At 48.5% G+C, this 14,437-nt stretch overlaps 8 protein-coding genes across 8 annotated transcripts; 5 read left to right on the top strand and 3 right to left on the bottom strand.

Moving 5' to 3' along the window:
- Positions 1 to 249: 249 nt before the first annotated feature.
- PENARI_c005G06699 (uncharacterized protein) lies at positions 250 to 555 on the bottom strand (the record flags this gene model as incomplete). Its single annotated transcript, XM_022629815.1, has 1 exon — positions 250 to 555. One exon carries the CDS (start codon positions 553 to 555, stop codon positions 250 to 252), a length of 306 nt encoding a protein of 101 aa, XP_022490131.1.
- A 711-nt stretch (positions 556 to 1,266) lies between these two features.
- PENARI_c005G06283 (uncharacterized protein) lies at positions 1,267 to 1,490 on the bottom strand (the record flags this gene model as incomplete). The annotated part of the gene is made up of 2 exons (XM_022629797.1): positions 1,267 to 1,362; positions 1,443 to 1,490. 2 exons carry the CDS (start codon positions 1,488 to 1,490, stop codon positions 1,267 to 1,269), a joined length of 144 nt encoding a protein of 47 aa, XP_022490222.1.
- Positions 1,491 to 3,151: 1,661 nt separating this feature from the next.
- On the top strand, positions 3,152 to 4,399 carry PENARI_c005G07153 (uncharacterized protein; the record flags this gene model as incomplete). Its single annotated transcript, XM_022629841.1, has 2 exons — positions 3,152 to 3,307; positions 3,374 to 4,399. The coding sequence occupies 2 exons, from the start codon at positions 3,152 to 3,154 to the stop codon at positions 4,397 to 4,399; spliced, it is 1,182 nt and encodes a 393-aa protein (XP_022490140.1).
- A 135-nt stretch (positions 4,400 to 4,534) lies between these two features.
- PENARI_c005G11211 (uncharacterized protein) lies at positions 4,535 to 5,901 on the bottom strand (the record flags this gene model as incomplete). The annotated part of the gene is made up of 4 exons (XM_022630036.1): positions 4,535 to 4,542; positions 4,616 to 5,115; positions 5,180 to 5,660; positions 5,715 to 5,901. 4 exons carry the CDS (start codon positions 5,899 to 5,901, stop codon positions 4,535 to 4,537), a joined length of 1,176 nt encoding a protein of 391 aa, XP_022490064.1.
- A 590-nt stretch (positions 5,902 to 6,491) lies between these two features.
- Positions 6,492 to 7,860, top strand: PENARI_c005G02971 (IST1 family protein; the record flags this gene model as incomplete). The annotated part of the gene is made up of 2 exons (XM_022629652.1): positions 6,492 to 6,512; positions 6,685 to 7,860. The coding sequence occupies 2 exons, from the start codon at positions 6,492 to 6,494 to the stop codon at positions 7,858 to 7,860; spliced, it is 1,197 nt and encodes a 398-aa protein (XP_022490542.1).
- Positions 7,861 to 8,476: 616 nt separating this feature from the next.
- Positions 8,477 to 9,176, top strand: PENARI_c005G02832 (uncharacterized protein; the record flags this gene model as incomplete). The annotated part of the gene is made up of 2 exons (XM_022629643.1): positions 8,477 to 9,052; positions 9,135 to 9,176. The coding sequence occupies 2 exons, from the start codon at positions 8,477 to 8,479 to the stop codon at positions 9,174 to 9,176; spliced, it is 618 nt and encodes a 205-aa protein (XP_022490384.1).
- A 407-nt stretch (positions 9,177 to 9,583) lies between these two features.
- PENARI_c005G10195 (AP-2 complex subunit sigma) lies at positions 9,584 to 10,271 on the top strand (the record flags this gene model as incomplete). Its single annotated transcript, XM_022629991.1, has 5 exons — positions 9,584 to 9,618; positions 9,674 to 9,713; positions 9,770 to 9,799; positions 9,873 to 10,103; positions 10,170 to 10,271. 5 exons carry the CDS (start codon positions 9,584 to 9,586, stop codon positions 10,269 to 10,271), a joined length of 438 nt encoding a protein of 145 aa, XP_022490335.1.
- Positions 10,272 to 12,246: 1,975 nt separating this feature from the next.
- On the top strand, positions 12,247 to 13,181 carry PENARI_c005G04230 (sulfotransferase family protein; the record flags this gene model as incomplete). The annotated part of the gene is made up of 2 exons (XM_022629699.1): positions 12,247 to 12,391; positions 12,469 to 13,181. The coding sequence occupies 2 exons, from the start codon at positions 12,247 to 12,249 to the stop codon at positions 13,179 to 13,181; spliced, it is 858 nt and encodes a 285-aa protein (XP_022490606.1).
- Positions 13,182 to 14,437: the final 1,256 nt, after the last annotated feature.

Here is a 14,437-nt window from a genome sequence, read left to right on the forward strand (position 1 = left end):
ATTCAGCTGCCTCTTAATTGAATAATCAATCGCATATTGTCCTTGGGATAGTTTATTGAAACAAAAAAGAAAAAAGAAAGCATTTACATATGACCGCGGACATAGTAATATACAAGTATAACGTTAATTCCCAGAGCTAGCTAACCAGCCAGCCATCTTGTATACAATTCATACAACCATAACACCCAAACCAATGCAACCATTCATCCAAAGTATTGCTCCATCTCTCCTTCTCAGCCAGACCCCAATCTACCAATTCAACTGATCAATCGGAATAATCATATCAGGCCTCCTAGCCTCGACAGCAAGCCCATTCAAATTGCGCTGCCGAGCCTCGCGCATGTATTTCCTTTGCTCGAAGGATACATCCTTGAATGTATTGTTATCATCTAGTCCGTGGTACATAGTCCACACGCTGAACCCGATGAGACCACCCACGATGCAGCCGACGATGATGAGGAAGACCCAGAGGGGGTATTTGGAGGGATCGCTGAGGGAACTTCGCTTTAGGAGGTTTGTGGTTATGTCCAGTGTGGTGGCTTTTGTGTTTTCCATTGTGGGTGGGATTGAAGGCATGTCGGTGGGTTGATGAGATAGATCTGTAGGGAGATAGCGTTGGGTTAGTCATTGCCTAGAGAGAACAGAAGAGAATGAGGGTGACTTGATCGAGACATACGCAGGGTAAAATAAGACTTTAGTGTCGAGGTCTCTTCTTCTCTTGGGTATAGTTCAGTGCGAAGTGGTAGCGAAGACAATTGGCTTGTAAAGACAGTGATGGTATACAACAGAATATAAAAGTGCGAACCCGATCCACTAAATAGACAACAGGGGAAGAAGCTACCCGCTAAATTCTTCTCATGCTATAACTACACCTACAGATAGTGAAACGCAACGGAAGTACTAAAATGAGCCATACAGTTGACTTTATTCCAGATTAGGCATGGCGGCACCAAGGATCTCACGTAGATGATGTCATAAACCGAGCAGGCCAATAAGGGTGCGCAATTAGCAGGTGGGTCGGCCGCTTAGGGTTGATCTAAATGTTCTAAATATACAGACGTGACTGCTAAGTCTCAATTTCTTTTTTTTTAACCACTCTTAGTCCCTAAATGCCAGATCTGGTGGGTTTATACACTGGTGTGTTATTGGTCTGCTCGGGTTCTTTTGTTCCTCATTGGACGTGTGATTTCCACTCTGGGTCTTGGACTCTTGTTAGTAGCACTAAATCTAGGATTGATCCGTGCCTGTCATCTCGTTTGCTTGGCTCTAGTTTTGCCTCATCTGACCTGGAGACTCCATGGTATTGATTTGCTGGTACTCGTCTCCATTGCACTGTGAGGACCCACTGCCCTCGCTGGAGACCTGTTGCTAGTATGAATGCCTCGGCCTACTGTAGGATCCGTACCCAGTTGCATGCTTTATTACATAATGCTCATTCATACTGCCGGAGTACGGGCTAATTCAGATTTACCACCAGTCAAAAGGGACATTGGGGTGGGGAGGCACAACCCGCAGGGTAGTCGGTATCTCCGAGCTGAAAGTGGCAGAGTCTGCGGATCTACCAACTCAAGTGTATAAATCAAGAACTCCTGTTTACATGAAATATTTGGTGTGGGTACAATTTTATGCGTAGAAATGTTCTTAAAGGTCCGAATCCTGCGGGCAATGGCATACATACACGAAGAAGTAACCCTTCAAATACGCGTGATAGACAACGTAAAAGGCTTGGATAGACATCTTCTAATGTGCGTGTCTTAATATTGATTGGCTAAGTATCACCCTCTCGAAGATGGGATTTTATGCAGATAGCCACTGATGGACGCAGGACTCCTACGGGGAGAGAGGGAGAAGAGGATGATGATTCTCTATGGAAGAGCAGCAAACTAGATGGCCTTATGGACTAGGGCAAGCAAACAAGGGTGGCCTGATCTCCGAGGCAATCATGCAATGCCAGGCACGCCAGCCCTAACAGGCAGTTCGTAGGGCATAGGGTAAGGAACAAACAAGCCAAATAGTTTAAATGGTTTAAGGTTTACGCAACGCGTCTTCAAACTACCAAGGACGCGCTTTTACGTCAGCGACTAGAATTCCTCCCTCCTAATAATTGGAAAACATCGCGAAATTAACACGTCGGTCCAAACAGGAAATCCGGGGTAGCAAACAAGACAAATACTTTAAGATCTAATCAATCAATCTTAACATCATCTCACGCGCCTTCATCCAGACTACTGGGCTCCTCCCTCCCAAAATTCTGAGACTACGTCATCCACCCCCAACCGGTAAGGTCGTTCAGCCCAGGTGTGATATCCTTTCCCTTCTCCAATTTCCCTACATAAATTCAACTTCACCAGGCAATATATAAGCTATCCACCTCTCTATCATGTTTAAAGCTCTTCTAAGAGCGTCTCAACGCACTTTTTACCATTGCAGCGAAAAATGAATCTGGTTTGGCTGGTGGATAGCTGATGGTAGTAACTTAACATTGACAGCACACAGGTCTGCCTAGAGACCTGCTAAGGGGCCATGAATTTCTCTTTCAGTTCATATCTGCTAATACTATAAAAGAGATCAAACTTGAGTATACAGTACTACTGGTTAAGTATTGGACACCTTCTACACAGAAGCCTCGAAGCGAGTATACCGTTTCATCCATTGTTTCGCCCTACTTTTATCACAATTTTACACATCTCTTTTGCTCATTTTCGAGTGCCTCGAGTTAATCATGTAAATTGGGGGTGTTAAAGGACTTTGGCCTATGACGGTAGTACTCTGAATTCGAAGATCTTGTCTTTTTCACTTGATGTAGAAATACGTAATATGGAGAAAGTAGTGATCATGCATATGCACGAGATGATTACGCCACCTTCTTTTTCTATTCTGGCATTGTCCTACAAACCAGTCATATGCTCTCAAAAGCGACGACGGGATTGATTGTAGTTCTCTATATACCCGAACCTTTCCGTTTCCGGAAGTTGACGGGAGTGGGGCCCCGACCTGCCACCATTCAGCATCGCAGTCTACCTGAATCTGAGTCTAATTGGACGCCCTTTTAGGAACTTGATGGGAGTGGAGATAGTATCTGGCATCGAGAAGAATATCAAAGCAAAGACACGAAGAAAACTTTTATTAACCTCTCAACACCACCGACAAAATGGCACCAACGCATGACAGCCACCCTTCCACCAAAGCATTACACGCAGACGATGCCTTGAATCTAGTGACTGACGTCGCACCTCCAATCCATCTATCCACAACCTTCAGGTATCCCAACGACCCAGATCAATTCATTCCCTCCGAAGATCCAGTGGTACGTATCAAGCCAAGAACAACTTAGCCAACCAACCGGTCAATCCCAAACTAACAACCACAACAGGACGAATTTAACGGCAAAAACTACGTCTATTCCCGTGAATTCGCCCCAAATGCGACCCGTTTCGAGGCAATTCTGTCATCCCTCTTAGGAGGCCAAGCAATAAGCTACTCAACAGGGCTAGCAGCCCTACACGCAGCCCTAACCCTCCTAAACCCACGCCGAATTTCCGTCGGCGACGGATACCACGGCAGCCATGAAGTAATCTCCGTGATATCGCGTCTATCAGGACTCCAGAAGCTACCTCTCAACTGCCCGGCCGAGAGTCTAGAAGCCGGCGACGTCATCCTCCTCGAGACGCCGGTTAACCCGCTCGGAACGGCGTTTAGTATTGAAGAGTATGCAAAGAAAGCGCATTCTCGTGGTGCGTTCCTCGTTGTTGATAGTACCTTTGCCCCGCCTGGCTTGCAAGATCCGTTCCTTTGGGGCGCGGATGTTGTGATGCATTCCGGCTCGAAGTATTTCGGCGGTCATAGTGATTTGCTTTGTGGGGTTCTTGCTGTGAAACGGGGTGATTGGGCGAAACGGTTGTTTGAGGATCGGATTGCGCTTGGGTCTGTTATGGGGAGTATGGAAAGTTGGCTTGGGACGAGGAGTTTGAGGACGTTGGATGTTCGTGTGCAGAGGGCGAGTGCGAATTCTGCGAGGTTGATTTCTTGGATGCACAGTGCTATGCTGGCCGAATCTCCTGCTGTTGGTAGTGAGGAGATGGTGGTCCAGTCCGTTGTGAAGACGATTTATCATGCTAGTTTGCAGGATGGGGAGTGGTTGGAGAGGCAGATGCCTAATGGGTTTGGGCCTGTATTTTCTGTTGTTTTGCACAAGGAGGAGTTTGCAAAGGTTTTGCCGACTAAGCTTTGCTTCTTTCATCATGCTACTAGTCTGGGTGGTGTTGAGTCTTTGATTGAGTGGCGGGCTTTGTCGGATTCGAAGGTTGATCGGAAATTATTGAGGGTTAGTGTTGGATTGGAGAACTGGGAGGACTTGAAGGAGGATTTGCTGCAGGCGTTCAAGTCGCTTTTGGCATGATTATGCTATCTTCGTGTTATATTAGAAGCCAGTCCCGACCCAAACGACCAATGTCAAAGATCCACCGCGACGATACCTCCAATTTGTCTTCCTGCTGCCACCAATCGCGCAAGATATTCGCCGCATTAACCACATTCAAACAACTGGTCGCTACCCAAAACTGCTCCAAACACCCAACAAGGAAATCCCTCTGTGCATGAGTGCGGCACTCCAGACCCGCAACAAAAATAGCCCATAGAATACACTTGAAGAGTGCCTCGTCTTCTTTCAACGCATCAATCAGACCAAGTAACTCCGATACCAAGTCATCTTGCAGGGTCACGTCCTCTGTGAGGGCATCCAGGACTCGTCTGCCATATACCAAAGCCCCGATCTTGTATGCCTGCGATAGGGAGCAGAGATTGCTTATTTCTTTTGCAGATGATTGCCTGGAGTGTTGAAGGCTCGAGGCCCAGGCGTAACAATCGAAGTTCTGGATGAGGGATAGCATGGCTGTTGTATCTTGGATATGTGTTTGGATGGCAGCTTGATCGAGCTTCGATCCCGCGATGGTGTCTCGTTCGCTCGAGAGGAATTGTATCGCTGTCAATAGGTATTCCGGACATCCAAGGAAGGATTTCTCAATAGCTTCTTGGGATGAAGATTCTTCCTGGTCGGCGAAAATGAATTCAGAAAGTAACTTAGGTCGTAGGAAGGTTGCTCCCAGAGTCTCGATCCTGTGTCCTGGTCAGTCACACCCCTTCAACCAGCTGGGAACATCAAGTATAAAAGATAACCCACAGGTGTATTTGCTTAGCAATAAATCCCCGGATCTCCCGAACCGTCTGACCAGGTCCATTATTGACACCAGCATCCCCCAAGAGCAACCGCTGAGAAGAAATCAAACTCTTAGCGCCCTCGAGATGGAAATTCCAGCCATCACTCCCAGACTCCAGAAGATCCAAAAAGATAAGCAGAAATATACTAGCAACAGTAGTATCCTTCTTGGATGAATTTGAATTTGCATTGCCCAAAGCCCGGGACAGAGCTTCCATAGCTTGATGCTTGAACAGCAGTGCGTCGCGATTGGCATTGATGAGGCCAGGAGATGTCGGCGCTTCAAGCTGATAAAACGACTGACCTGAGTTGGCGTGGTGCCGTGCCGCGAGAGCGAGAATGGCCTTTTGTAAGATTGGCTCTTTCATTCCGAAGGGGATCAGACTCCGGAGTGGGTTTTTGTCGCTGTCGTAGACGATGAATAGCTTGCATATGCGTTCGTTATCTGGGTTAGTATTAGTATACCTGAATTCCTCGGTGTTTTGTATGATATACTCACAGTAATCTATGTAATACTTCGAAACTTGATCTAAGTGCGATGTAGATGGGTCTTGTAAGGCAATAGGTAGGGTTCCGCCACTGGCTATGGATTTGACCAGCGCGCGAGGTTTCTTGGCTGGTGACCGTACGGGATCCACAGCAGAGGGTGAATCTCCTGTCTTGCCTTCATATGAACGGCCTTGCATCTTGCCACGGATTGCCACGCCTTTGACCCATCTAAATGGTCGTTTATCGAAGCATTCTAGTCCGGCTTTCTCGCACTTGGCGCATGGTGCGCCAGACTGGTCGCATTGGATGCGCCGGTTGCGACATGTCCAGCATGGGTCGCATATCTCCATCTGGATGTGACATGGGAGTGAAGGTGAAGTTGTATACGAGTTGCGGTTCGAGATAACGGGTTGCTGACTGAGCGGGCTGGTGGGGCAATTTATACTCCAAGTCCGCGCATTTGAGGCCAACGTCCTTTGTAAAACATATTGATCATTTCTTAGGTCATTTGGGAAAATAATAATACACACTTCAAGGACAAGCCGGGTAGTAAAAGCAAAAGAGGCTTTAATTGGTCATTCCAGTCAAGTGCATATGCAGACGCAAAATTCATGAAACAATCGAAATTAAATCCGAACAGAATGCACGGAATTGCTTGAAATAAGTCAAAGTCAACAAGATATAACGTTACTTGGCTGTGGTATAAAAGAGAGTGGGTATCCCCGACCTTGGAGACTCTCCTCTCCCCGCTTGACTTCTCTCTCCAACACACCACACCACCGTCAAGATGCCTCCTTCAGCGCAAACGGTAAGCTCTCCAGAGATCCTATATTTCATTATGTCTTGTGTCTGCCCTCCATACTCCCGATGACATCTCCAAACCTCGCTGCCTAAAGCTCCAGACTACCCCGCATCACCGCATCTTGTCCTCCTCGTCTCAACCCCAAACACAACCCGGAAACACAATTAACATGGAACAGACCAGATTAGTATCCACACTCCGTCTCCTAATTCCCCGCCTCCGCCTACTTCAAAAGAAAGACAACGCCTCGTCAGTCGTCCAGCGTCGCGAACTCTCCCAACTCCTCAGCGAAGGCCGCGAAGCCTCCGCGCGCATCCGCGTCGAAAATGTCATCGCAACTGACGTCGCCGTAGAGGTAATGGAAATGGTCGAACTATACTGCGAGCTCCTCCTAGCACGTGCGAATGTCCTCGACCAACTAGCCTTCGCAGACCAAGGCAACCGCGCCCGCATCCGCGCGAAGGAATTGCTCAAGAAGCGCACTCAGGCTCAGGCCGGCACCGCGCCGGTCACGGCTGGGAAGAGTGAGAGCTCTGGGTCGCGCTTTGGGTTTGGGTGGTTAGGCGGTGGTGCTCAGAAGAAGGAGGCCGAGCGGTCGGGTACGCCTGTTACGGCGGCTGGGGCTGCGGAGGACTCTGGGGATGCTCTTGCTCTTGAAGAAGAGAACCCTTATATGGATACTGCGCTTGATGAGGCTGCTGTTGTGATTTTCTACGCGTGGCATCGTTTCCCGCATGAGCTGCGTGAGCTTACTATGCTTCGCACTATGTTGGGTGAGCGGTATGGAAAGGAGTTTATGACACTGGCGCAGGATAATAAGGTCGATACTGTTAAGGTGCCTGACCGGCTGCTCAAGGGATTGCGTGTCCGCCCACCCGGACAGGAGCTTGTTGAGCTTTATCTTCGGGAGATTGCAAAGGCATATGGGGTGGAATGGGCTGGAGGGGAGGAAGAGATAAATACGCAGAAGCTTGGGGATGCGCCGCCGGAGTTTGTGGACGATATTCAGGGTGGTGGCGGTGACGGTGACGAAGCTGCATTACCGCAAATTCCCAGCAAGCAGGATGGCTCGAGTCCGAATCTTGAAACAAGACGTGCTTCTGAGGCCAGTGAATTGACCAAAGCTACGCCTCCGCGAGGAATTGCTGCGGGTCGGAGTCCTGTTAGTGTTGCGCCGCCGGCTCCCAGGACGGACAATCCCAATCCTCGAGTCAAGGTTCCCGGTACAGAAGGGAAAGATGAAGGGGTCTCTAAAGAAGGCAGTGGGGCTGCCGCCAAAGGGAAGAGTAACAACGGGATACCAGAGCTTGATGAATTGACTCGGAGATTTGCGGATTTGAAGCGCCGCCCTTGAGTTGGGATCTGTCAAATAAGCCATGGATAGTGGGCTCGATACAAGCCTTGCCTGGCTGTTGTGTCTGTGTCTTTTTCTTCAGGGTATATTTGTGATCTAGATTGAGTTTGTTTCTGCTCGCATGATAGATCACATTCACGAATTGACGGTTCAAATTCACCTGCCTGTTGCTAACTTGTAAACTGGTCTGAGCCCATATTACAGAAAACATGGTCAAGTAAAGCAAAGATTGTAGCCATGAAACTACGCACAAACCTGCTAAGTTGTACAGTTATAGCTATAGTTATAGATTGGATCAATACTTTTTCCGATTACCCCAAAGCAAGATCTACCCGAAATGAGGAACTTGCAGACTATATGCACCAATTCTCCACCTGATAAAAGTAATAGGCTGCATAGACGCTAATAATAAATTTTATAAGAGAGACAGTTATTCCCCTGTACATAAGTGTCAAAACGCCAAACGGGAACGGGGAAACCCCAACGAAACCCAACGATCACCGCCCTCCACAATATGAACCGACACCTCAACTCTCTAAGTCGCGACTCTACCTAGGCACCTGCCACGCGCAAACCCTCCAAAAAAACCAAAAAACCAAAAAAAGAGAAACCAGCAATGCCAGTATACATGCTCCACGGCTTCCGCTGGCCACGCGCAGGCTTCACCGGAATCCGCGTGTACATCGTCCTCCACAATCTGGAAGAAGCAGCCGCCGAATACATCCAACAACCCCTAACCACATCCCTAATCATGGACTCCTTCAACAAAACAAACCCAGACCTCCTACCCCGCCTACCAGAGCTGCAATTCATCGAGCAGTACGATCCAGCAGACGAGACGAGCGGGACGGTCAGTCAGGACTATGCATATGTCGGTGCGCGGGTACTGACTATTCCCGACGGCGGAGATGGAGCTACGGCGCAGGGCGGACAGAATATTGAGGATGTTGTTGAGCAGGGATCTGGCTTGACGGAGGATCAGACTGCTGCGCTGGAGACCTTGAGGGATCGGCTCGCGCCTGGTGAGAAGATTGGGTGGTATTTGGTTTATAATGGAGATCCTGAGAGGTGGTTTCCTGAGTCTGAGTCTGAGTCTGAGGATGAGGATTATGAGGAGGATGGGGATGGGAAAGGGAGTGTTGATGGGCGTGGAGAGAGTTCTACTGAGCCTCCTAGCCCGCAGAGCGTTACGGTATGTTCTTTGGACTTTGGATATTGCTTATGCTGTCTATGTCTGGACTTGCGTGTTGGTCGGGTGCTAACGTTGTCTATAGGCTCGGTTGACGAGGTTCTTCAATCGGATGAGCTCGGGGTAATGGATGCGCTGCAGGAACTTGGTGGAAGATTGCAACAGCATAATCTCATCATCCATCACCATATCTACCTCCCAAGGTTGTGCCTCGGGATTGGAGCTTTAACGAAGTCTACGCTTTATGTCTGATACTCTTGTCTTGTGAAATACTGTATTAGCCACTTGTTATATTTGATATCTTTGGACCACTCAATCCAAATAAACAACCCTCCTACCCAAAATCTAACAGAGACCCGACTCTTCACACTCTCTATAAGATTGAATCTGCCCGGGCGGTGAACAGTGGCAATATGGGGTTTCGAGGGGGAGCTTCGATAACGGGAGCAGCGGAGAAATCACCAAAGCTTGTCGCAACACTCCCCGAGTGGTTTCACGAATGCAGACCAGGTAACATCCTGGCTTTATCTCACAATGGTCCTCTCATTCATCCTGGTTCAAAATCGCCAGTGAGTGGCTGCCCCACGGATGTCATTTCCAATTGAATTGCTGACGATGGTATAGGGGGAAAACGCGCCTGGCGAAGTGGTACGCCCCATACAGTGTGAGTGATACCAGAACCCAACAAGAAAGAGAGGATTGTGCTAACATTCGCTACAGGATGAGGAGAAAGTAAAACTGAAAGGCGAGGTTCGTTCCGCATCACCCATCACCTGCACCGCAGTACCGCCGGCGTTCTAGCTAACCACCTACCACCGCCCAGGTTCATCGCCTTGTCGCCCCCCGAGATCAGAAATATCAGTCGAATTTTGTTGAGTTCCGGCGTAGTACGAAGGTCGTCTACCGCCGGTATGCTGGATTGTTCTTCTGTGTCTGTGTCGATGCCAATGACAATGAACTTGCCTATCTGGAGGCTATCCATTTCTTCGTCGAAGTGCTAGATCAATTCTTCGGGAATGTTTGCGAGCTGGATTTGGTGTTCAATTTCTACAAGGTGCGTGTGAAGATGCGAGGGTCGAAGTGAGTGTGCATGGAGCTGTGGTGCTGACTCCGATGATAGGTCTACGCTATCCTGGACGAAGTCTTTCTCGCCGGCGAGATCGAAGAAACAAGCAAACAGGTCGTGCTTACGCGACTGGAGCATCTTGATAAATTGGAGTAGTGGAAGTGGCCAGTGCCCGGCATCGATTGAAATCGGCCTCGATGCCTTATCAACACTACAGGCTGCGTCGGTTGACACAGCACAGTCATTTGCATGGAGTTTCAGGGGTATTGTGGCTTTCACTGGACAACGTTATTACTCATGTTCATGTTCATATTCATTTCAAGGGGGTCAATTCAGGGGATATCAAAGATCAAATATCAAACCGTTCATTCCACCACTTTGGCCCCAATGTCGAAATCACGGACCAATCTATAGTCGTGCCAAGCTTTTCCACTCGTATTCTCTCTCTCTCTGGCCCGGGATATGTACTGTGTTGGCCCCCGTCGCAGACGCAACACCAACTGCCGACAAACACTGCCGTTGCATGGCGGGGACAGGATTCCACGCACGATGGACCAAGGAGCTTTTAAGCTTAGATTAGATGCAATGTTAATCGCACAGCGGAGTTCGTGTCGTCTGAGGGTCTTCCTAATCGGTTAAGGTTGGGTGAGGTGATCGTTGTCATCGATTGCGAAGACGGTGGTGTGCTACTATGAAGTCTTGGCGCTGGGCATTTAAACTGTGCCTGCCCACTGCTGACCCTGAAGGGTCTACTTTATTTACTTCTTGGCCATTCTTTGTATTTCTCATGACTATTCTGGCTACTGTCAAGTGTGATCAACTTGATCTCCATATGGAAACTATACTCCAGCGTCAACCAATACATTGATACTTGATACATGTACATGTATCATGACTGATCTTGTTACTGACTGTTACTTCGGACCAGCACCATCCGCCATAGTCTAACCACAACACAGCCTACCAATATCAGCTCACTCCAAACCTTCAACTCTTCAGAACCTGTTCAGAGTAACGACCCTGGCATTGATCGTCCGACCCACGAGCACACATCCCCGAATGGAAAAATCTCTCACACGGGACGATCACCTCAGCTCACCGCACCATACATTACAATGTAACGCCGAACCAGCGAAAAACACCGGGCAAAGGACACTGGAAAAAGAGATCAAATCTCGTACACCGGCCAACGCCAACGCCAACGCCAACTTCCTTGTCCGCCAATACCCTTAAACCATGGTCCCGCCCTCAAGACGACACATTTGACACATACGTGCAAGTATTTTCCGAGATACGATGGTGCGCGGCCGATCCAGGAGGTGCGGGCTCCATCTTGACCGCTGCACTGGTCTCATTTATCTTTCAGTGTTGATCCGTTGTCTGTTGGGTGCGGCTTGGCGTTGTGGATACGGACCTGTAATTGTTACGGGCGAGTCTCGACCATGTCTCGACGCTACTTGCCGAGTACCAAGCCCAATGTCCAAGCCCCGAGCCCCTGAGCAATCTGGCTATGGTGGGGCCCGGCAGATGTCTGCTGTCTTACTTGTATACATGGACTGAGTACATGCATTTATTTATATGTACCTATGCGTATATTTATTTGGACACCGCGTGGACATTCTAGATGAATGTGATGCAACACATTGCACTGTTTCAATCTACAACATTTATGCAATCAAAGTGGCACAGTTCCACTGTGTACGCGTTGCCATTTAGCCTGCGCCAATGAGGGTTGGCTCATGCACGGATCGTCAAGGCAGTTCTGGCGTCTAACGGCAGAAATCATTCGTATACGTGGATCGAAGGCTTGGCAGGGCGGTATTCTTCATTACGCGCTGATACATCTCCACATTCCCCTGACAATCCTGGACGTCCCTGTGCGTCAGCCTGTGACGTCGCTGTTTACAATACGGCAACGTGCATTACGTGGGGAGGAACAGCCACCTTTGACAGAACATCGCATGCTTAATTTGGGTTTGGTTTTTTTTTTTTTTAATTACTTCAATGATTTCCCCCTTATCTATCTTTCTTAAAGACCCCCTTCCTTCTAGACTTTTCCAGTCTGTCCTTTCGTTATCTTTCTTGCTCTTGCTTTCTTCAATACTTCTATACTGCAATTGAGCTATACATCATGTCTCTCGCGCTATCCGATAACTTGCCTCCTCAGCCCATGACTGATATCTTTACCGATGACACAAACATTGATCGCCGGAAGTGCCACCGCACAGTGCCTATGAAGGTGCTCGCTCTGGGTGTTGGCCGAACCGGAACTGCCTGTGAGTATTGCGGATCCGGAATTGGATCTGTAGCCGGGTATACAAAAGCAGAAATTGAAACTGACTCGGATCGACAGCTCTGCGCAAAGCTTTCGAACGTCTGGGCTATGGCAAGTGCTACCACATGATGTGCGCCAGTGTTGAGAACCCACCGGATTGTCTCATGTGGCACGATGCCCTGAACGCAAAGTACAAGGGAGAGGGCGAGTTCGGCCGTAAGGAATGGGACCAGCTGCTGGGTGACTGCCAGGCCGTCTGTGACTGGCCCGCCTGTGCCTTTGCAAAGGAGCTCATTGAGGCATACCCTAACGCCAAGGTCATCCTGACCACCCGCGACGTCGACCCATGGCACGCATCCGTCATGAAGACCGTCTACTGGCGCGTCTCAGACCCAGAGCACAAGTTTGTCTCAAACTTCAGCTGGGCCGCTGGAATGTACTACCCAATGCTGAACAAGTTCTTTGAGACCTTCTTCCGCGGCGACTTCCCCGGAAAGGGCAAGCAAGTCTACGAAGACCACGTCGCCGAAGTGCGCAGCCTGGTTCCCCCCGAGCGTCTGCTCGAGTACAACATCAACGACGGCTGGGCCCCGCTTTGCGAGTTCCTCGAGGAGGAAATTCCTGATACGCCTTTCCCCCGCGGTAACGACATGGCCGATTTCTACAAGCGCTGCAGTACCCGTAACCGTCACCAGATGATGAACGCTGCGCTGCAGGCTGTTACTATTGGTGGTTCGTTGCTTGCTGCTGGGTTTGCTGCTACGGTTGCTTTCAAGCGGTTTTCTCGTTAATGCTTGGCATGGTCTGAGCATTTACTTGTCTTTTTCTATGTTCGCTGGCTGCTAGTGTGCGCGGGCGTCGCTGGTTGTCAGGTCCGTGGTTGTCTTTCGGGCAGACCACTATATCTATCAACGTCTCTAATACCCATATCTCGGGCATCCTATCCAAATCACTTGGAGGAAGATCACCGTGAGCCATTTCGGTAATATTTCAGTACATATTGTTTTATTTCGCATTTCTTTTGTTTCCTACTTTCACATCCCACCATCCATGTTCAGTGTTCAGGGGCTCCATTCCTCTCTCTTTGCTACACATTGTGGGACAAGCCACACAAATCTAGGGATGATTATTACATTGCAGACATGCAAGGGGCGAAGAGGGGACCCCTCACCGCTGAAATGGCTTGGATGTGTGGCAAGGATTGATTTCTCATTACCAAGGCAAGGCGCACCTGGAGTGATATTGGTAATTTAAAAGAAAAACATTAGTCGCCCAACACAAATAGCATTTATTGATTCATCTTACAAGTTTGTTCACAAGTTCATGCACATGTAGATCCTGGAATAGAAAGCATACACAGTCCAATAATCTAGTGAACAGACAAACCTACTGTACAGTACTGTAAGTAAGTAAATCGGAGTAAAGGAAAACCTTCACTATTCCCGACCCGCAACGGAACTCGATACGCAGACTCGTACTCGTACTGTATGTAGGATTGGCTCTTTCGATTGGAGGGAGATTCTAGATTTTCTTGGCTGGTTAGTATCTTGGCGGAGTGGTATTTTGTTTTATTACCATACAGTGCTCCATGATACAGATATAATGGTATTACTTAAATACAGACGGTACATTACGGAACATCATGGATATAGATTGAGGTCACATATACTAGTTGATATGACTCTACCCAATTGAAATATAATATTAAATATAGTAAAAACCCCATTCTGTAACATTTCGAGTTACATGTTATCAAGTTAGTTTTAAATCTAGACCTACTGTAAATTCCGATTCGCGCATAGTTAGTTCCCTGTGATCATCGGAGACGGCAGCTATCAGTCTGGGCTGGTGTTGTGCGTGCACGGTGTCCTTTTTCTCCGGTACATGTGCATGTGCATATCATAATAACTTGGAAGTTGCTTCCATCAGACCAACCAAGAAATGTATTGGGGTGGTTGATTGGCGATGTCCAATCGAGTGCACATGTGTTATCCCCGCGGCCATACCTGGTGTGGAGGTGTGGTTTTGGATCTTATCTTTTATCTTC

Source organism: Penicillium arizonense (assembly GCF_001773325.1).
Source record: "Penicillium arizonense strain CBS 141311 chromosome Unknown PENARI_contig005, whole genome shotgun sequence".
Classification (NCBI taxonomy): Eukaryota; Fungi; Ascomycota; class Eurotiomycetes; order Eurotiales; family Aspergillaceae; genus Penicillium; species Penicillium arizonense.